This window comes from Eublepharis macularius, chromosome 16 (assembly GCF_028583425.1).
Source record: "Eublepharis macularius isolate TG4126 chromosome 16, MPM_Emac_v1.0, whole genome shotgun sequence".
Lineage (NCBI taxonomy): Eukaryota > Metazoa > Chordata > Lepidosauria > Squamata > Eublepharidae > Eublepharis > Eublepharis macularius.
In genome coordinates, this window is record NC_072805.1 from 43,203,515 (window position 1) to 43,225,618 (window position 22,104).

Here is a 22,104-nt window from a genome sequence, read left to right on the forward strand (position 1 = left end):
TCTATCTCCCGCCATTAAAGAAATCTGCTTTGTTTTGCCCCTTGTTCACACCATACTGATATATCTGTTCATAATAAGGAATACAGCCTAACATACAGTGCAATCCTATGGAGAGTTACTCCAGTTTAAGTCCAATAGGCTTAGATTGGAGTAACTCACTATAGGATTGCACTGATAATCATATAGTTTCTTGGTCGATGTGTGATATTTTTCCAGCTGAGAAGAGCCTGTCCCAATTCATCATTGCTGTAGCATCTGATTTTTCAGTAGGGCGGATTTCGGCTTGGAAACGTTTGCAGAAAAGATTGAGTAGAGTATGCATTAACACATTCTACTGCATTTTGCATACCGAATCAATTAAATGTATGTTCTAGAATAAACAGCATTTACTTCTTCCCTTTCAAGGCAAATTGGTACTTGGTTTATTTATTTCTTTACTTACTTACTGAGCACCGATTTTTCAAAGCACAAAATCTTTAGCGGGGAAGGCAGGCATGAAAAGAAAACAGTACAAATGCCCATGCTTTTAAATTAATTTTTTAAAATAAATTCTGTCTGAGGGCAAATTTGACATTGAAGAGAAAAATACTCGAAATTGCAGGCTTAGAATGGAACATTTCTCTCTGCAACCAGGCTTGGCTCGAATCTTTGTACTCGGTACTAAGAGAAAACAAGTTAATTTTAGTTGCAAACAGGAACAGTAAATGTATCCCCTATACAAGAATTTTTGGACGCAGTTCATGTTTCAGGTTTTCACAATAAGCCAATAAAACCTCCCTGGTTTTGTAAAGGGTTTGTATAGAAGGTTGGTTCTGAATTTGCTGCTAAGTGGCTTTCTTTAGTTTAGACTGAACACTCTTCCAGGCAGAGATGCATTGTCTTAAATTCATTTCCAGATCTATGCCCATGGATGCTTTGCACAAATAGTGTATTTTTTAAAACAACCATTGCTAGCTTGCTTTTTTTGTTTGTTTTTTAATGGTTTTTCGAACTATCTGACGGTAACCTCTCTCGGGAGGTTTCAAGCAGAGGCTAGATGGCCATCTGACAGCAATGCTTATTCTGTGAACCTGGGCAGATCATGAGATGGAGGGCAAGAAGGATTACATCAATGCTTTGTAGAGATGGGCATGAACCAAAATACAAGCCAAAATTCGTGACGAACCAGGCCAGTTCGTAGTTCATGAACTGGTCAGATCCCATTTCAGATCCCATCAGATCCCATTTCTGACGAACTGCCACGAACTTTAGGCTGGTTCGTTTGGTTCATTTTTTAGTTCATCATCACTGCAGACAACCTGGCACGAATCAATCAGTTTCCTAGGCAACAGGGGATGGACTTCCTGCAGACCTTCTGCTGACCTGGAAGTGACTTTCTGCTGACCCGCAAGTTGTAATTTGCTGGCCCAGAAGTGACATTTTCATGAACCAAAATGAACCAATTCATGAACCGGGGCAGGTTTGCGAAAGTTCGTGGTTCATGGTTCATAAAACGTGACAAACCAGGAACTGCATGGTTCATTTTTTCTGGTCCGTGCCCATCTCTAGAGCTTAGTTATCATGGCCCCTTCTTACATGCCCAGGGTAATGCTGATTAGGAAGCAATTTTCCCCAGGCTAGTTTGGCTAGGGATCCTGAGGGTGTTTTGCCATCTTCTAAGCATGGAGCAAGGGTCATAGGGGGTTGGGGGGAAGAGAGGTAGCTGTGAATTTCCTGCACTGTACAGGGGGTTGGACTAGATGGCCCTGGAGGTACCTCCCAACCCTATAATTCTATGAACTGGTCAGCTGGGTTTTTACATGCCTGATTATCTGACAGCATCAATAGGTCTATTTTCAACTGGACAAGGCTATAAGTTACCTCTTTGCTTTCACACACGGAGACAGCTGAGCTTTTGCAGCTAATGTGAAATGGGTTCCTGTGCAATTCCACCAGACTGCCTCTGAGAGCCAAACTAAAAGTGACGTCTTACACAGGTTGGACACTCTCTGCAGTTCACCTCCTTCCAGAAAAAAGCCAATCGCCAGTTTGGGGGGGGGGGGTCAACATTTTTCCCCAGGTCACTTTATCCAGGGATCTTGATGGTGTTTTGCCATCTTCTGGTCATGGCTCAGGGGTCACTGGGAGTGTGAGGGGGAAGGGAGGTAATTGTGAATTCCCTGCATTGTGCAAGGAGTTGGACTAGATGACTCTGGACTTGGAGGTCCCTCCCAACCTTATGATTCTAATGTTAAAGTTGGGAGACCTCTTAATGATGTGGGAGTGTTGTTGCAGAAGTTCCAGCAAGCTGACAGGATGGGCCAGGGCATAAATGCATGAATCTCCAGCTTTGCTGAGAAGAAGTGTGGGCTTCCCTTTGCACTTGCAGGCTGTCTCCCGTCTCCTAGTTTATCACTCAAATGAAAGGGCGAATGTGAAGGGAGCCATTTCAGGATGAGAAATGTGTCCGTCTGCTGTGCTTGAGGCTTGCCAACTTGTCTTGTCATGGAGCTGTCTGGCTACAGTGCCTCGTTCCCGTTCCCACTTAGCTCATCTCCGTGAACGTTGTTTCTGTGGCTCTGATGCGATCGATTGCCTAGCAGTTGGATTCAGTCCTAGCAACGAAGGTGCCAGAGGTAGGGATCTTTGTCCTTTAAAAAAAAAAGTTTAATACTTTGAAATCAACCATATTTCTAAATGCTAAAACAAATTATTCATTGATCATGGTATGGCAAAACAAGGGATGGGAATAGGGTTGCTAACTCCAGGTTTGGAAATTCCTGGAGATTTGGGGATGGCAGAGTTTGGGGAGGGGAAGGAACTTATTGGGGATGTGAGAGCTGCTGGCGCATAGTTGTTAAATGGTTGGAATCCCACTACTGCCATGAGCTCAACAGGTGGCCTTGGTAAGCCACTACTCTCAGGTCCAGCTCCCCGGCTGTATTGTTGGGATAATAATGACACTGACTTTGTTCACAGCTCTGAGTGGGGCACTAATTTGTCTAGAAGAACTGTAGGTACGCACAGTTATTATTATTTGAGAGCTGCTGTAGCACGGTGGTTAAGTGGTTGGGCTGTGAATCAGCACTCTGCTGGTTCGAATCCCACTACTGCCATGAGCTCAGCAGGTGGCCTTCGGTAAGCCACTCCCCAGCTGTATTTTGGGGATGATAATAATACTGACTTTGTTCAGTGCTCTGAGTGGGGCACTGATCTGTCTAGAAGAGTGGTAGATAAGCATAGTTATCATTATGAAAGCTACTGTGGCACGGTGGTTAAGTAGGCTGCAATTCAGCCCTCTGCTGGTTTGAGTCCCACCACTGCCCTGAGCTCAGCAGGTGGTCTTGGTGAAGCCCCTCCTCTCAACCCAACTCCCCAGCTGTATTGTGGGGATGATAATAACACTGGCCTTGTTCCCCGCTCTGAGTGGGGCACTAATCTAGAAGAATGGTATATAAGCACAGTTATAAGTGCATTATTATTATTCCATAAAGTTTACCCACTGAACCTGCCATTTCCTTTGGACCTCCACCCTGACCTGTCTTGGCAAACCACCTTCTGCCCCGGGTACGAGCCATCCCTTGTATGGCTGTGCCCTGGCCTGGCCAGTTGATGTGGTTCCCCCTTAAAGCTCCCCCAGCCGCAATGCTCAGGGGAGGAATGGCTTGTACAGGGGTTTCCCACTGGGTGTCTGTCCTCACAACCGTGCAGCGAGGCTGCCAGCTGCTTCTGACAGACCCCAATTCCTCACCCATGGGGATATGCCATAGGTGCTCGCCACCCCGTGGCTTTCCCCCCTACTTCTAACATGCCTGGGGAGTGGCTAAATGACCCCCCTACAATTAATTGCCCCCTCCGTATTGCCAGTGCAAGGTAGGTTCCTACCTGTTCCAGGTAGGAACAGGAGAAAAATTCCTACATGGCCCCAATAAATGGCAACTGACTAACTTGCACTGAAATAGGGTGAGGTGGGTGGGCCATTCACAAGACGCAAATGGCTGCTGGGTGGGTGGAGCGGCCTTATATGGCCTGTGTCACCACCCACCCCAGCATATCCATATGCCCGGGAAGCCTTGTCTGCCTCCCCCTCCTCCAGGGAGGCAAATCCTGGCCCCCCAGCCAAGCAGCTGCTGCCGTGGATGGGGGAGTGCCACATTCGAAGTACTCAGAGGGGTGAATCAATTTTAATGCCTAGGAAAAAATGGCCTTTCAGGGTTTGGGTGGCACTCAGGGATTTAGCACAGGTCTTTGCAAGCAGATGCTGACCAGTTTGGGCCACTGCTGTCTTCAGCTTTTATCCTGCTCACCCTTACCCCAGGCTCTGCTATGGAGGCAAAGCGCATCTGAGTTCTCCCAGGAACACAGGCACAAACCGTACTTAAGTATCACCTTCACAATCACCTCTAGCTTGTTGTAAAGCTTTCATCTCCACTCTTCTTCCAGGTAAACATCTTTTGAGTGATGGGGGGAGGGGTGAAGATTGTGACCTGAGCTGGAAAGGGAAAGTGATGTTTTCTTCCTGCATTCCGTGTCTTCCGCTTTCTCCTGAGCAATGGAAGTGTCTAGGGTGGAAAGCCTCAATGTCTTTGATGATGGATTAGTCTGCACAATAAGCTGTCAAAGAGTTTGGTGTTTGGCGTCCCTGCTGCTATGGCATTATTCCAACACGCCATATTTTTGCTGTGTCTGTTGGGCTGCTGGAAATATGCTCTCGCGTTGCTGACAGGGAGTGAAGCTTTGTAGCAGAACCCGTGCCTGTAAGGTCCTAGGATGAGTCTCTAGCATCTCCAAATGAAAAGGATTTCATGCTCCAGTGCTGGGATCTTTTTTCTCATCGCCTTCCTTCCTCGGTAGACTAGGAACTGCTGGGTTTGTACGATGTCAGATTCTCAGTTTAAAATAAGAAGAGGAGGAAAAACCAGACAGTTATTGGCTTGGGTGTGAGCAGGGCTGGCTCCAGCATTGCCTGCACCTGAGGAAGCTTAACGGCTGCCTCTGTGCATGCGCGTGTCGGTCTGCATGTTGACGTCACAGCGTGTGACATCATCACACAGGGCTGGTGCGCATGGGGAGGGGGGCTTCCAGCTCTCCCATTCAGTTGCTCTGTGGGCCAGGCACAGCCAGCCTCCCTGGCCGCTGGGTGCGCCTGGCTCACAGAGCAACTGAATGGGAGCTGCCCCCTCAACTGCCCCACGCTGCTGCAGCCAGCACATGCTCCTGGCTGGCGGCGGTGGTGGCAGCTCCGTGGCACGCGCCCTTGCCCCCAGGCCAGCGCCCCTCTGACGCCATACCATCCTGACGCGGCTGCCGGGCTGGCCTCAGTGGGCGGGCCGGCCCTGGGCATGAGGCACCTTCAAACTTTGATTTTAATATATTCAGATGCAAACATTCCAACAGACTCTAATAGTTTCTTTCTCAGGTTTGTGTGTGTGTGTGTGTCCAGTAATCAAAGCACACCTTGGAAATCGGTGGCGCTCGGTCTCCAAAAACATTAGGCCACAAATGGAATACTTCCCCAGTACGTTTCGTCAAAGAGGCAAACCTCAAATATCAGTCTGATGTGCTTTGTTACCTGCATTAGATTTGGTTTCATGGGAAATGTTTCTTTCTTTCAGATTGTATGAAATGTAATTTTATACCCTCAAGGCAATAACTAATTTTTTTAAAAGATGGCGCAATGTGAGGGGACCACTTTTAATCTCCTGACGGCTGAATTCGAAACCTGCTATCGTTCGCAAAAGCCGGCATGAGCGGTGAACAAGCAGATATGAAAAGTCCTTTCCATTTGTTTTGTCAGGTGCTGCCGCTTGCATTTGCGGAAGACTTAGAATGCAACCCTGGATTCCAACAAAAGGTTTTTCATATTGAACACCCATCTGAATTCACAGCGGACCAGCCAGTTCTGAACTGTAAGAATCTTCTTTTCATATGTCCTTTTTTTTTGCATGAAAAATTGTATCAACCAGTGTCTGGGAGTTCCTATCACATTTTGAATATATTAGAGGATTTGCTATCCTTATGTTCCCTTGTGTGATATCTACTTGATTTCATGGTATTTTTTTTAAACCCTCTTCCTAATCCTATATTCATACAGACTCTGACCTTTACTGTGTTATGACATTTTTATGTGTATTGAAAATCTCCTTTACTCTGATCTGTGGTGTACTTGAATATTTACACAGAAATTGGGGATAATCCTATACCCTTTTCCTTGTGTGATTTAGCGCTTAAATGTGTCGTTCTGATCGTGAATGGCCACCATAGAGAAATCTGAGTTGCTTCTCAAAATATTCCCCAGCGAATGTTTTGGTTTGTCCTGAATTCGGGAACCCGATCCAAGAGTTTGCAGATGTTTCAGAAGACATTTTTTAAAAAAAAAAATCAGCATCGTAAGTCTTGAGTGGCCAAATGTTTGCTTCTGTGGAGGAGCAGGGACGTACCAAATATCCAAATCCCATTTTCAGTGGATGGCTGTCAGATTTAAAAAAATGGCTCTGGTAGAAGATGCTTTTGGTACCTTGGCCATAAAAGAGTGAAGACCAAACGGACAGTGAAGTTTTAACTGTACTCTCTGTTCTTGAGCTATTCCATCCTCTGTACCGAGGGGACAGAACTGGTATCATAAGATGCTTTGGTGTTGTGGATTCATTAGTCATAGATAAAGGGTTTAGGTGCCTGCATTATGGCTTCAAGGCTTGGTGTTTCTTTTATAGTATGCCGGAAGTCTGGCTCCTCCTGATGCACAAACCGTTTTAGAGCAGAGGGACATCACCATTGTCTAAGTCTGATTTTAGCTGTATTATTTATTGGAGGATTCCAGATGCTGCCGTGCTTCGGCTTCAGAAAATGGCCGTGCAGGTTGAGGCCTGGGTTTTGACTTGCCTCGGTTGTGACAGAATTGTAGAGTTCTTAATCTAATTGCCCACTGTTTTGAAGCTTGGGAAGTAAGTCTCCTAGCACAGCCCTGAGCGGTTGCTAGGGGATGAAGGACCCTAGCACTGACCTTTTTGCTATCTGTTTTTCACATGTCTTTGTTGGGTCAAAAAGGCTTGGCGCAGAACGGCTCCAGCCTTCTCAGTTTCCCAATCAGTATGTTGTAAACATAATGCAGTAATGCGGGGTTCGTGTCCTTCCAACACTGTTGTTGATCAACAGGGCCAGTCCTATTTATCACAGAAGCTCTTGACTTCCCAAAGTTTGCTTCCCAAAGATGAAAAGATACCTAAATACTCTCCATTTTCTTCAGTGATTTCTGGTGCCTTTCTTGGTAAGAGATTGAGCTCTACCCTGATAAGTTGCATTGACATACGATTTTTCTCGCTTTACGGATACTAATTTTCTGCACTTCATGCCCCTGCTATACCAGGCTAATCATAACATATTACAGCTTAACTGACACTGACACTTTAATTTATGATGCCCTCTCTCCTCTGCCTGGAATATAAAGTTTCCTTCCTTTTCCTGCTCTTTGTATTTGACGAAGGAGCTTTGACTCTCGAAAGCTCGTACCTTGAAAACCTAGTTGGTCTTTAAGATGCTATTGGACCCATATCCTGCCCTTCTTCAGTCTTAAAACTTTTTTTAGGTGTTCAAATGCACTTGTGAATAGCTGATCATGTGTGTTGAAATGTTATGTTTTATTGTGTTGATTCTAAACAGTGCCCTTACTCCAGTTTGTTAAGATCGTGACTTGGGTTTTAGAAATCCCACTTTCCTGTATTTATCATCCCTTTAGTATAATTCTCAATTAGGCCGGCTCTTATAGAACACTGATTGAAGATAAAGCCAGAAGGTGATGCTTTGTCCTGTTTGGCTTCCAAGATTACAAATGTGACCAGGACTGATAACTCCATTGGAATGTTTAGGAAATTGACATATTCCTCTGTTCTTCTGCCCAATTGTTGAGATGGTAAGAAGCTTACAGTGTTTTCAGGGGCCTGGTTTTCATTGATATGGTAATCCTCTTTCCGGTCAGTATCATTCCACATAGGGTTGCAAGCCATCCAATGGTACCTAGCAGGAGACTGGGGGGCGGGGCATGGAGGGCACTGTCGGTGTAATGACGTTATATCACTTCCAGGGAAAAACTAGAAGTGATGTCACAATGTTCTAGAAATAAAGAGAAACTCTATGGTTTTACCATTGAGTTTCTGCCAATTCCTAGAGCAGCATGACATACCTTTTGGGTTTTCCCGAGAAGTGACATAATGCATTAGTGCAGTGATTTTTTTCTTCTGATGGGATGGATTAGAACAGTGTGACAAAGTTGGAGTGGGGGGCTGAAAGCAGGTCATTTCACATTGAGTGTGTGCTTATTTGATGGAAAGAACTACAGTAAATCTTTGCTTTTAGGAGAGAAGCTTGTCAAGAAGGCTTGCTTAAAGCTCTTTCTCCCAATAAAGTTAATTGCCTATGTGTAAGAATTTTTTTTTTGAAGTAGCATTCCTCGTGTGATTTCCCATCTTCTGTCTGTAGTGGCATAGCTCAGACCCAAGTTCCCCATTTCACCGAGTAGGCTTGTTTGAGCCTCTGTTCTACTGTTTAATTGTGTTCCTTTTATTTATTTAGTGTGTTTTATTTTTATTTTTAATTCTCTAACTTGCTTTGCATATCCCTAGATGACAGAAAGTCAAGTGGGGAAAGAGAGAAAGAGAGAGCAGCATAGAAAGAGGATGGAGAAACCTAGATGCTTAGATTTTAATTAGAACAGCCAGTTTAGCCATATTGTGGAGGGCTTTTTAAATCTCAGAGGTCAGCACTGCACATTTGTTTAAAAGAAATCATTTTGGAGAAAGGGCCGTCTCCTGCCTTTGTCGCTGGCCACATCAAGACTCTGCTATACCCTCACATGTTTGGGCCGGATGTCTTGCTGATTTTCTTCTCTCTCTGCTCAATGGTATAGAAAGGACAAGCTGTTTCAGCCACATTTGATTGCGCGATCTGTGATGACCCAGCAAATTGTGCTGGTGTGAAACTGACACAATAATTAAGATACAATTATTAATATTAGTGCAGAGAGAGAGAGAGAGAGAGAGAAATCTGATGTTCATTGTCTCCAGGCAATCTAAGAAATGAGGCCATTCTAATCAACAGAGGGACCAAATTGCCTTGCTACATAATGTACAACAGTGATGTGTCGTCAGAGCACAGTTCTAGATAATTTAATCAGCTCAGAATGCTGTAGGTCCCAATTCAGGTTGTGTGAAGGGTGTCGTCTCATTTAGTATTTCTGTGGCACCATCTCAATCCAGTGTGTCGCCCTGCAGCTTGGCGAGGGAGGGGGGAGTGACAGAATTTAAATTCTTGTACATCAGTTCTAACTATCACTGAATTGAAGCATTGGCAAAACTGCTCCAGAGATAGAAGGCACCCCTCTGCAGACAATTGTTTTAGAGTATGGGTGGGTGAGAATCATTCTAAAAGAAGGCCAAGAAGCTGTTTGATGCTTTGAGTGATTCCTGATTGGTTAGGATCATGAAATGACCAGCACAGGAATCTTTGTCCTTGTCTATTAGAGAGTTCCATTTGCCCTTTGAGATACCTGTGCTTAGCAAAATCTGACTGGCTGTGCTGTGTTGTGATGTCATATCCAATACGTGATCCCTGATTGGTTGGTATCCATCAAGGAAGGAAGGAAGAAACAAACACGGCTACCAAATAGTGATGGGGGAGGGGGAGAGAAATAACAGTGAGCACAGAATGGCTGTGTAATAACAACTATGAAAAAATATAGGGTGAGGGGCTTTGGGGAGGGATTGGAGCCCTTCCCTAATCTTGACTTCTGAGTCAGAAATGGAACCTAGCAGCATTCAGCTCAGCATTACATCTGTCCTAGGTACCTTGCTTTGTTCGTGTTAACAAAATATCCCACACACTCATGCAGACCTTTTGAAGAATTTCATAGTTCTTATGGAAAATCCTTTGGCTTCTTCTGAAAATTGCTGGATGTCTTGCCCATACAGTCACCTCCCGATTCACTTCCCATTTTGCTTTAGCAGAAATACAGTAGTAACTCTGTACTACTGCTCCTAATCCCGAGCCCCTGATTAGGAACAAAAAGGTGACACTGTCATAAGGACCGAACACTTTTCTAGAAACAGAATCTGTAGAAAGCCAAATGCTGCAGATGAGTCAAAATGGAGTAGGATACTTTGGTGTATCATTAGTAGGTAGGGTGGAGACGATCTAGGAAAACCTCTGACCCAGCTCTATGATTGAGTGAAGCTATGGCTGCAGGTGTAAGAATCTCTTCTCTTCGTGCATTCCTGTGCTTATGACTCATTTGCATCTAACTCTAGCCCATCATTTGGAAATAAATCCTTGCATTGTTTTAGTTCTGGTTGCTAGCTCTGGTTAGGGAAAGTCCAGGAGATTTGGTGGGGGGTGGAACCTGGGGAGGTTGAGCTTTGGGGAGGGGAAGGGCCTCAACTGTGTATAATGCAAAAAGTCCACCTTCAAAGGTAGCTGTTTCCTCCAGGAGAACTGATCTCTGTTGCCTGGGGATCAGTTGTAATTCCAGGAGATCTCCAGCCACCATCTGGAGGTTGGGAACTCCTTGCAAGGTAGATCAGTGGTGTGACTTATTTATAATGTTTTGCATGCAGAAGGCTCCTGGTCCAATCTCTGATATCTCCAATTAAAATCTATTAGGTAGCAGGGCTGGAAAATGCCTCTGCCTAAGACCTTGGGGGCCCACTGCTAATCTGAGCACAAAATACTTGGTTTGGTTGAGTTTGTATTTTCTGTTAGGCCTGAGAGCAAAATGGAAGCTTGATGCTTCAGAGGCAGTTGATGGAGGGCTACAAATAGGGTTGCCAGCCTCCATGTGGGGCCTGGAGAGCTCCTGAAATTACAACTGCTCTCCAGGCCACAGAGATCAGTTCCCCTGGAGAAAAAGGCTGCTTTGGTGGGTGGATTATAACCTGCTGAGCTCCAGCCCCTACCCCAACCCCACCCTCATCAGGGTCCACCCCTCAAATAACAACAACAACAACAACAACAGTAATAACAGTAACAACATTAGATTTATATACAGCCCTTCAGGATGACTTAACACCCACTCAGAGCGGTTTACAAAGTATGTCATTATTATCCCCACAACAACAATCATTCTGTGAGGTGGGTGGAGCTGAGAGAACTCTGAGAGAGCTGTGACTGACCCAAGGTCACCCAGCTGGCTTCAAGTGGAGGAGTGGGGAATCAAACCCGCCTCTCCAGATTAGAATCCCGCTTAACCACTACACCAAACTGGCTCTCCCAACCCAGAGCTGCCAAACCTACAGCTACAAATGGGGGGGGGCGCTTTGGTCCCCATGCTGTGACGGAAGGCCTACTGAGGGCTTTCAGTTGGTCATTGTGGGAAACGGGAAGTTGGACTGGATGAACGTTTGGTCTGATCCATCACTTATGTTATTAAGTTGCTCAGTGAAATCTCATGAAATAAAGTCTCAGAGCTCATGGGAACTTAATGAGGCAAGTTTTGGGTTCAGGGACTTTTATGAGTTGTGATTAGTAGGTAAATATTCTCTCATCTGCTGGTTCCACTAATAAAAGAACAATTTATAACTAACCCTTACGAAAAGGTAGTAGTCCCTGAGTTTTAGCTGGACATGGAAAATCATGGCCTACCTCATAGGGATGTTATTAGAATTAGATAAGAATCTTTATCCCTGATTTGAACATGGTGGGCACCTGATTCAATCAAATTTAATGATGGTTTGGAGCAGAAGTACCCTAAACTATAGACTTTTCAGCAGAACCATCAATATTTTTAATTGACTCTTTGAGTACACTTAGCGTTTTTTAAAATGTTGCCATTACTTAAGAACAACGAGATTTACCCATCATGTCTGCATGTGTGCAGCTTGCCATGAGCATGTCAATTAATACAGCAAATATGCAAAGAAAGTATATCAGTGATTGCTTTTGCAGTCTTCGATAAACCAACTACTTTTAATTCTCGGCAGAAGAGCAAAGGAAACAATAATATTTTGCCTGCATGGAGTTTTTCCCCTCCCCCTCTCCTCTGCTTCTGCCCCTCCCGATCTTTTTTAATTTAAGCAGGAACACGTTGCCCGTTCTGTGACCAATGTTTCCTCCAGTAATTAAGTGTGGTTATAGTCGGGTTTTTATAATGTATTTACTAGTTAGCTGTAAATGCTGCTGTATTCATTATACACTAAACTTACGAGAGGAAGAGAAAGAAGAAGCCGATGCAAAGACAGGCAGTATCTCTTTATTTGTGAGTGCGCCAGAGCAATAAAAAAGTTATTTCCCACTTCCAGCAAACTTTAAAACTACTTTCCACTGGGAAATAAAATTAAGCAACATAAGAAGGTTTTGAGTTGGGCTGGAGAGAGAATATTGTAAAGGAAATATTTCAGCTGCTAACCTGTGCAGAAAAGCCCTCTGCCAGAAAAATTCCTGTGTGTGTGAATGTGTGTGCATGTGTGTTTGTGTAAGGTGCCATGTGTGTAAGGTATGGCAACCCCATAGGATATTCAGGCAAGAGACAAACAGAGGTGGTTTGAGCCATTTAACATGTGAAGAGACGAGTGGTTACTTGTAGTTTGTTTATTTCAGTATGGAGTTGATTATGTGTACACTGAGGAAGATAATGAAATGGGATTGGAAAGCGAACTGGACGAACCGTTCAGTCACACAAGACTCTTCTGCTCCAAAGGCCGGCTGTACTTCTATCCATAACAGCTCAGGTTTTTGACTGGACTCATTGAACTGTTTTAAGTGCTTCACAATTGGTTTACCCACTTATAGACTTATCATACCAGAAGGTGTCTAGTGCAATATTGATCTGATTATTTATTGTATAGTATTTATTGTATAATATCTATTATATAATGTATATTTAAATGGTGAATGTTTGGAAATAAGCACTAGCACTTTATGGGTGTGGAATGACACAGAAACTAACACTGTGGATGAATTGTGATATAGATATTCTTTATTTTATAGACTGTTGTTATTCATGCAAGTGTGATTTATAAAAACGTTACTGAATAATTATTGAATATATTGCTTGTTAGTAAGCTGTCACAATTTGTTTTTTTTTGGGGGGGGGTTATCCCAATGTGTGTAAGGCAGGGCTTTTTTCTGGGAGAAGAGGTGATGGAACTCAGTGGGTTGCCCTAGGAGAAAATGGTCACATGGCTGGTGGCCCCGCCCCCTGATCTCCAGACAGGCTGACTGCACTTGGCTTTTGAGATCTGATAAGATCAGTCTTGTCTGAATTATCCACCTCAGGGCATGATTGCCATCGCCAGCTTAGGGAATTCCTGGAGATTTGAGGGAGGATTGCAGCGAATAGCTCTCACAAAAACAATGAACTCCAAAACTAGAAACGTTTTGAAGTGTTCAGTGCTATAATTTAGAAATATATACAAAAAGTTCTACAACAGTCTCAGCAATAACACTAGGTCAATAATATTCCATATCAATATCTCAATAATATTGCATTTAAATGTCAACAGCATTCATAATTTATACAAGTGAGGAAGGTCCAGACTTGTAGTACAGTCCGTTAAGGGTTCCAATCAATCACTATGAATTGCACTTGCCCGTTTCACTCCCAATACTCCAGTGTAGCTGGGTCGTAATTCAAGGCACCATAATTCACTCTTCTAGCACAACAGTTTTCATGGGGAGGTCACGGTTTCAAACTTGGGGAGGAGCCAAGGGAGGGTGGAGTTTGTGGAGAGGAGGGAGATGGGATCCCCTTACCCTCCATGTATGAAGGTGGGAAACTTGGCAATCATCTTTTGGAGATCTTCCAGAAGTGATGTCATCATGCAGGCATCTCACCAGGCTGATTCTTAAAAAATTGGCCCACTTGGGGCCCAAATTGGCCTGCAGCCTGTGCAATGACATCACTCCTGGAAGTGACATCATTGTGACATGCCGTGAGTGTGCCCCACAAACTGTGGTTAGCCATTCTGGTTAGCCTATTTATTTATTTGTTGGATTTTTATCCCACCGTCCCTGTGAGCAGGCTCCGAGTGGATCATAAAATCATAAAGCCACAATTTCAAAAAATATATGTACAATAAATACAATAATTAGTACAATTTAAAATTATAAAACAATAAAATATCAATACATATCACTCTGGGTAGCATGACACATCTAGGGTTGTCATGTCCCTCCACTCCCCCAGTGGGAGATCAGGGGCCTGTGGACACGCTTTTCCGGATTGTGTGGTGACATCACTTCCAGGAAGTGACACCATCATGTGGGTCAAGGAGCAGCCTGGGAACACTCCCTTGCTCATCAGAGCGCCAAATCGGGCCCACTGCAGGGCACAATTCAGGCCAAATTGGACCACTGTGGGTGTGGGGGGTACGTCCTGGAAAGCACCTCCCTGCCATCTAGGTAAGCAGGGGCAGAGGTGGAGGGTGGGACCAGGGAATTCTCCACCCCAGGCAGGGGAATGGCACCCCTAGACAGATCTCATTAGACAGTGGAGTGGAACAAAACAGAAAAAGGACCAGCAGGATAGTTTGCCAACTCCTCAACCACTCATACGCCTGGCGGAACATCTTCATTTTACAGGCCTGGCGGAACTGTAATAAGTCCTGCAGGGTCCGAGTCTCAACCTAGCATCTCCGCTTCTCTTCCTTTCTCCTTGCCATTGCCCTTTTGATCATCAGAAGAAGATTCCATAAAGTTTCCCATTTGCATTAATCGTTTAACACTCCTAAGACCGAACTGCTTCTGGTAAATTGCAAGAAGGAAAGCCTCTACTTGATCATCAGATAAATGAGCTCTACAACCCCTTTTCTCGCTTTACATTCGGGTTTGGGACCGTGCTTCATGTTAGCATCATGCTGCTTTAACAAGGTCCCAATTCATGACCGTTTGGCAAGATTCTTCCATCACGTTGGGATGATCTAATGCTCCCGAGCAGCCATTTTACATCCGGACATCTCGCTGTGTTACATTAATCATGTTTCAATTTTAACATACATGAGTTGTGGCTTTCGAGGAGGGGGGGTAGCTTTTTTTTTTTTTGCTATTGGAAAATAAATCAAATGGTACACATGAAAAATGAAGGCAATTAACAAAAAAGCATCGGGACAGTGTGCCTTGCATGCTAAACAAGGAAGCGCCTTGCCAGTGATTTAAATGTCAAAACAAAGGCAGTTGTGACCCTTACTTGAAAAGCTTTAATTTGGATGTTAATTAATGGCTGACCTCTTCTGTCTCTTCCATGATGGATTGGGTTTTCAGAGTTTGCAGTGCTTCGAGATTGGGGAGGGGGGGATATTGGTTATCCTGAGGAAGACTCCTTCCTCTGCAGCTAGCTGGATATTAATGAAGAATTTCCCAACCAACCCTCGCCGTCTGCCCTGTTGCTCTTAGCTTAATTTACTTCCACTGTGGGGGATTTATTAACTGATTAATCACAAGTGCTTAAAGGTGTCCCTCGCTGCACTCTTTGACGAAGTTGCACTTTTGGCGAACACGACGGTGGGGCCCGCAGAAGAGCGTCGGTGCCGAGAACAACTCCTTGTGGGAGATGCAAATTGTGCAAATAGAATGCTACAAGCTGACCCAGCAAAGCTTGGCTCCCCGATGGTTTTGCATGAAGTGTGGAAAACATTTGTAATGTGAAGGCGTAAGCAGAATGCATCCCTTTTGCTCACAGCTTCTGTTCCGTTCTTCTGGAGTCCAGCTTTGCCAATTATTGCAGTTGTCTCTCGCCAACTGGTAAGAGATGACATACTCTTCCTAGCTTTGTCTCATGGTCTTGCAAAGCCAGAAGTCACAGCTATGTGAGACTTCATGCAACCCCCTTCCTTAGGAAAATATTAAGACTGGGAAACACCACAGACCAGAAGGAGGGAGCCTTGGGGCAGTTATGTTCATCTTAATGGGATATATGCTTCCAACCGACTTGCTGTGTAGGCCTGGCCAAGTCCAATATGTTAGGAGTTGAACCACTAAAACTCACGAATTCATTTATTTCAAACTTTAAATTCCAGTTGTTAAAAGAAGTCAGCCCCACTAAGAGCGATTCACGGGCACTGCTGGAAAATGCATTTGCACATATTTATTTATACCCTCCCCAGTCCCCAGTTGAGACTCATAGCATGACATGATGTTGTTCTCCTTCCTCCATTTTCTTACAACCACCACCCTGTGATTTAGGTCAGGTTGACCGTGTGTGTTGGGTCCAAAGTCATGCAGTGATTTTCCATGGTAGCAATGCAGATTTGGACATGAATATCCCAAGATCCTGGTCCAACACTCAATCCACTATGCCATGCCAGCTCCCAAGATACCCATCTGGACTGTGGTCACTCTGCTGTGGACAGCAGTTGCGTTTACCTGTCCTCAGTGTGTTTCCACATGTGGATGGAGCCATTGTGACCTGCCCTTCATGTAAGAAAAGGATCAATCTTGCTGTTACTGGCATTTGTCTTCTCTGCAGGATGTTAGGCTGCTAAAACCATGGAGGTTTTGACTGAGTTTGTCTTCATAACAATCTTATGAAGCAGGCCAGTTGCTCCTAATTCCTGTTTTAGAGATACGCTGTGAAAGCTGAAACCTACAGGGATTGCATGAGGCCATTAAAATGCATGATTTCAACCCTGTTTTGCTACAGCCACTTCCAGCTTGGGTGCAGTCACTTCCAAATGTGGTGGTATCCCATCTAAAGGATGCAAGCATTTTCTGTGTTTGAAAACCGATTGCGCACGAGGGAATGTGTGTTTGCAAACATCGATACAAGCATAACTTCCCGAGCCCATCACAACATCGCACAAGCTGCGGTGCTAGCTTTACATATGATCAAAGCTTGTGAAGAGCTCGACTGAGAAATTGCCAGGTGGTGAAACAGTTGCCATTCTGACTGTACGTGTCAGCCTTGTAATGAGACCTAAGAGGAAAATGGATCTGAGACGAGCTTTTGATCTTTATGCATGTACATTTAATTTTAACTTTTAAGGGAACATTCAGAACAGAGGAGAGCTAGTCTATTGAGCAGTGTGAGAGAGAATTAATTGGTGGTTGCAGTGCCGAGTCCATGCCAGGGTTGGGTGTGGGTACCGATCTTTGCTTTTATTACTTCTGTCTCTCATGGCGCAACCATCCAAAGAACCTCATAATGTCCCACAGATTCAAGGGAAAGTTTGCCTTGTGTTTCTCAAACAGAATCTCCCACCCCATACCCTTTTCAAGTTTAAGGATGCATCAGTTCATGTGTGGGTAGTATCCCAGGGTCCAGAAATAGGAAATATTTTTTCCAATCTTCTTTTCATTAGAACAAACATTCACCCTTCTTGCTGTCTCTTTCATGAAAATGCTTTGTGTCAAATGTTAAGGACACGGGGGGCTTGAACCAGAAACATTTGTCTCTTCATTCCATTTAATAGACTTTTAGTGCACCCTCCTTGCAAGTGGGGAGCCTGGGATTTAGTTTTGTGAATACCTGGGCTAGAGACGGGCATGAACTGAAATACAAACCAAAGTTTGTCATGAACCGAGCTGTTTTTTGGTTTGTGAGCCCGTGGTTCATTGGAGGGCATTTCTGATGACCCGTGACAAACCACTACAATTTTTAGCCCGTTTCGTTTGATTAGTTTTTCGGTTTGTCACTGCAGACAGCATGGCACTGATCAATCAGTTTCCTAGGCAACGGGGGGTGGGGGGTGGGGTGGCTGTCTGCAGACCTTCTGCTGCCCCAGAAGTGACATATTCACAAACCAAATGAACCAGTTTGCGAACCAGGCAATTTCGTGCCGGTTCGTGGTTTGTGGAACGCAATGAACCACAAACTGCAATGAACCATTTTTTTCTGGTTCGTGCCCATCTCTAACCTGGGCCCTTCTTCGTATGATCAACTGCACCACCCAACTTCTGATCTGGCTCATTCTTTTAGTTGCTTATTGCCTCTTCACCTGGTAGCTAACCATGTGCTCAACATAACCCTGGAATTCGTGGTAAAGGTTCAGGACCTTTAGCACACAGACAGACAGCTGATGGCCACCAATTTTGCCTCTCCAACTGCTGCTTATTGTGAACTGTGAACAGATCGTCAATGCAAGCCAACAAGGGACTCAGCTTAAGAAAACAGCAAGCATGCTAAGTCTGATTTTTTTTAAAGTATATGTTATTTGCAAGGATTGCATTACTGGGTTCATATGTGCATATGTATTGTGAAGCCACAGCAGACTTATGGCACCCTCAGCAAGGGGTTTTCAAGGCAAATGAAAAACAGGGGTGGTTTGCTTGCACCTTCTTCTGCAGAGCCTTCCTTGATGGTCACCCATCCAAGTACTGACCCTGCTTAGCTTCTGTGTTCTAATGAGATTGGGCTATGCCACGCTGCCTTCCCTCCCACATCACTGGGTAGAATCTTAGAAGCTTGGTCTTCTCATCTTGCCTGATCAGCAGAGCAGACCCTTAGCCTGTCAAAGTTGGCATTATTTGCTTCAGAGCTAAACTGCAAGAGACAAATTACACGAGGACGTGCACGTGAAGGAGTTGCAATGTTACCCAGGAATCTGAGTTTTAAAAGACAGATTGGAAGGCTTTGTTAATTTCCCCTCTACAGTGCAGCAAAGATTGCTCCTCAGAGAGTTTGTTTATTTCCTCTTTGCCTCCCGAAGGCTCTGTCAGTTTCACCTCCCCTTCTAGGAGGTGAAGAGGAAATAAACAAACCCTCTGAGGAGTGGTCTTAGCTGACTTTGTAGAGAGGGGAAATTAACAAAGCCTTCAGATCTGTCTTTTAAAACTCCACTTCCTGGCTAACATTGCGACTCCCCATATGAGCTTCCTTGTGTAATTCAATTCTTGTAGTTTAGCTCTCAGACTGCTGTAATCTAAGACCTACTCTATAGGTTATCAGATATCTCATCCTATTGATTGCATTGATTGCCACTGTATAATCTGCCTTGATTCTCAGCAAGAAAGTTGATGTATTACTAAATGAATAAAATTTACTCTTGACTAGCAGTGGCTTTCCAAAATCTCCGTTAGATGTCTTTCTCATCACCTACTATTTGAGCCTTTGAACTGGAGGAATCAAGGATTGCTCTTGGGGCCTTTTAAATTTAATTTAATTTATCACATTTATATTCCGCCCTCCCCGCATCAGCGGGCTCAGTGCAGATAACAACAATTCAACATATTCAATATCACTAAAAACTTTAAAAACTCTACATCTAATCATTAAAATTACAACTATGCAAATATACAAATTTCATATATATATACATATAAATAAATAAAGAGGCAGCACATAGTTTGAATTTGACGTTCCATACAGTGGTTCTTCCCAGAGCAAATATATGTATAAAATATGGACAACAGCATCTGCATAGGAGGGCATATGATTTAACCCCTTCCCCCTCAACTGGGGGGAGGGGGCACCGCCTGGAATCAACCAAATGCCTGGCAGAATAGCTCTGCCTTACAGGACTGGCGAAATGCTAGCAAATTTTGTATGCAAAGGAGATGCTCTACCCCTTCGCTAGGGCTTCTCCTCTACTTCTTGTTGTTTTATAGGCTCCTAATCAATACTACTACTAATAATAATAACAACAGCTATGCTCTTCTAGTCGGATTAATGCCCCACTCAGAGCAGTAAACAAAGTCATTATTATTATTATCCTCACAATTCAACTGGTGAGCCAGGGCTGAGAAGAGAAGCTTGCCCAAGCCATTAAGTCCCAGGGTATTCTCTGAAAACCACCCACCTGTGATATGCATTCCGCTGCCCAGAACCCTGTCTTGGCCCTGAGCATATGTTGGAGAACTGCTGAGCAAAGATGTTTGATGGGGGGGGGGAGTCATCATGTTCTGTGGCATTTGCCTTTCTTACAATTTTGGCATGCATCTTAATAATAATAGCATCCAATTTATATACCGCCCTTCAGGACAACTTAACGCCCACTCAGAGAGGTTTACAAAATATGTTATTATCCCCACGACAAACACCCTGTGAAGTGGGTGCGGCTGAGAGAGCTCCTAGAAGCTGTGACTGACCAAGGTCACCCAGCTGGCTTCAAGTGGAGGAGTGGGGAATCAAACCCTGTTCTCCAGAGGAGAGATGGGCAAGAACCAAAATATGAACCAAAATTAAGCACTAACCAGGCTGGTTCGTGGTTCGTGAACCAGTAGTTTGTCAGATCCCATTTCTGACGAACCGCTACGAACTTTAGGCTGGTTCATTTGGTTAATTTTTTGGTTCATCCCTACAGACAGCCTGGTGCCAATCAATCAGTTTCCTAGGCAACAGGGGATGGACTTCCTGCAGACCTTCTGCTGACCTGGAAGTGAACTTCTGCTGTCCCGGAAGTGACCTTCTGCTGAACTGGAAGTGATGATTTTCTGACCTGGATGTGCCGTTTTCATGAACCAAACAAGCCAGTTTGCAAACCAGGAGCAAGTTCGTGAAAGTTGGTGGTTTGTGGTTCGTGAAATTTGACAAACCCATGAACTACATGGTTTTGTTTTTTTCCGGTTCATGCCCATCTCTACTCCAGAGTAGAGTTTCGCACTCTTAACCACTACACCAAACCGGGTCTCATATTTGTCAAACACTATTTACTCAGTGTATGTTCATAGAAATTGAAAGGGGGGGAAGCATAAAGTGTCAGTCAGCCCCTAGTGTGTGAATGCTGGTCTTTAAATGAACCGATACTATTTTTTTCCTCCTGTTTCCTCATCTGGTCTTTTAACTGTTCAGAGAAAATAAAACGTAAAGCAAATGCATGGACATCATCTGTTACTGTTTTTTATTATTATTATTTAAACAAAACATCGACTCTCCTGATGGAACCTGCGCATAAATAAAGGTGATTTGACAGCAACAACATGGTCCATTAACCTTTTAGTTATGAATTTTGGGGACTGAACTGTAGCAAATAGCTCGATTTGAGATTAGATCAGTTCCTGGAGATGAGCCAGGGACCAGCCTAGTTTACAAATCACACTTTCTTGAAATATGTCCGAGCTTTAGTTGGTTGAAGCCAGCCAGCTGTTCTCCTAATAGCCTAAATCAATGACCAACTGCTCACAATTAGTAGGTACGTCAGTTGTTCGGCACAGAGAGAAAACCTTATATTAATTATGTTTTCAGAAGATAAGCTTGGTAGGAAAAATTATATTTTCCTCTTTCTTGTACCCTGGATAGTGCCTCCAAACAGATGAGTATGAAATTAATTTAAGGAATGTTTGGTATGATGATTATCAGAATCATCAGCTCGACTTGGACAGAATTGGTAAAAAGAGCATATTAATGTTTTATTCTTTGCTTATTTATGTAACTTAAACATCTGGTGATGGTCAAATTTGTCTCCCCTTCCTTTCCACCCTATTTTGTTAGGACTGATATGGGCATCAAGGGAGGCTCTCGGCTTCTATATCTTTTTTATTTAGCTCTCCAAAGCTATTCTTTCCCTGTGTCAATCAGCCCCACTGTATGAAATAACAACAACAACAATATCAACAACATTTGATTTATATACCTCTCTTCAGGACAACTTAACGCCCACTCAGAGCAGTTCACAAAGTGTGTTATTATTATCCTCACAGCAATCACCCCATGAGGTGGGTGATACTGAGAGAGTTCCGAGAGAGCTGTGACTATCCCAAGTTCACCCGGCTGGCCTCAAGGGGAGGAGCGAGGAATCAAACCCGGTTCTCCAGTATGCTGGCCTAGATGGACTCTGGTCCTTCTCATGTTCAGAATTACAGACTTAGTTTTCACAAGCTGATGTTTCTGTGGGTTGGATGATCCAGTTGTTCCCTTCCACTTTGGGATGAGTAAAACTTCCTCTGATGACCAAAGACCTCTCAGTTAGTGCTAGGTAGAAGCACTTCAAAGGCTGTGCATTTGACAGTAGCTGACTTATTGGTAGTCCATAGCACGGTCTTATATTTCTAGAGATGATTTTTCACAATGACATCTAATGGATGTAGGTTTCTTCTATGCCCCCTCCCTGCAACTCCTTCCTCTATAAACGAAATGGTGGAAAGCAGACATTTTCCATTAAATTTTCAAAAAGGGAGAACTGCAATTTAGCAGGCATTAATAGGGTTTTTGCAAAGCTAAATCTCTGTAAATACAAGAGTTTGATTCTGCCGCCTCTAATGTTAACACTG

The 22,104-nt window shown here is 44.0% G+C and overlaps 1 protein-coding gene across 1 annotated transcript in view; it reads left to right on the forward strand.

The window, feature by feature from the left end:
* CDH13 (cadherin 13) overlaps positions 1 to 22,104 on the forward strand; it is an 879,383-nt gene that overhangs the window by 184,912 nt on the left and 672,367 nt on the right. The window contains exon 2 of the mRNA XM_055000790.1: positions 5,777 to 5,888. Within this exon, the coding sequence (XP_054856765.1) occupies positions 5,777 to 5,888 (112 nt within the window). The remainder of the gene's footprint in view (positions 1 to 5,776; positions 5,889 to 22,104) is intronic.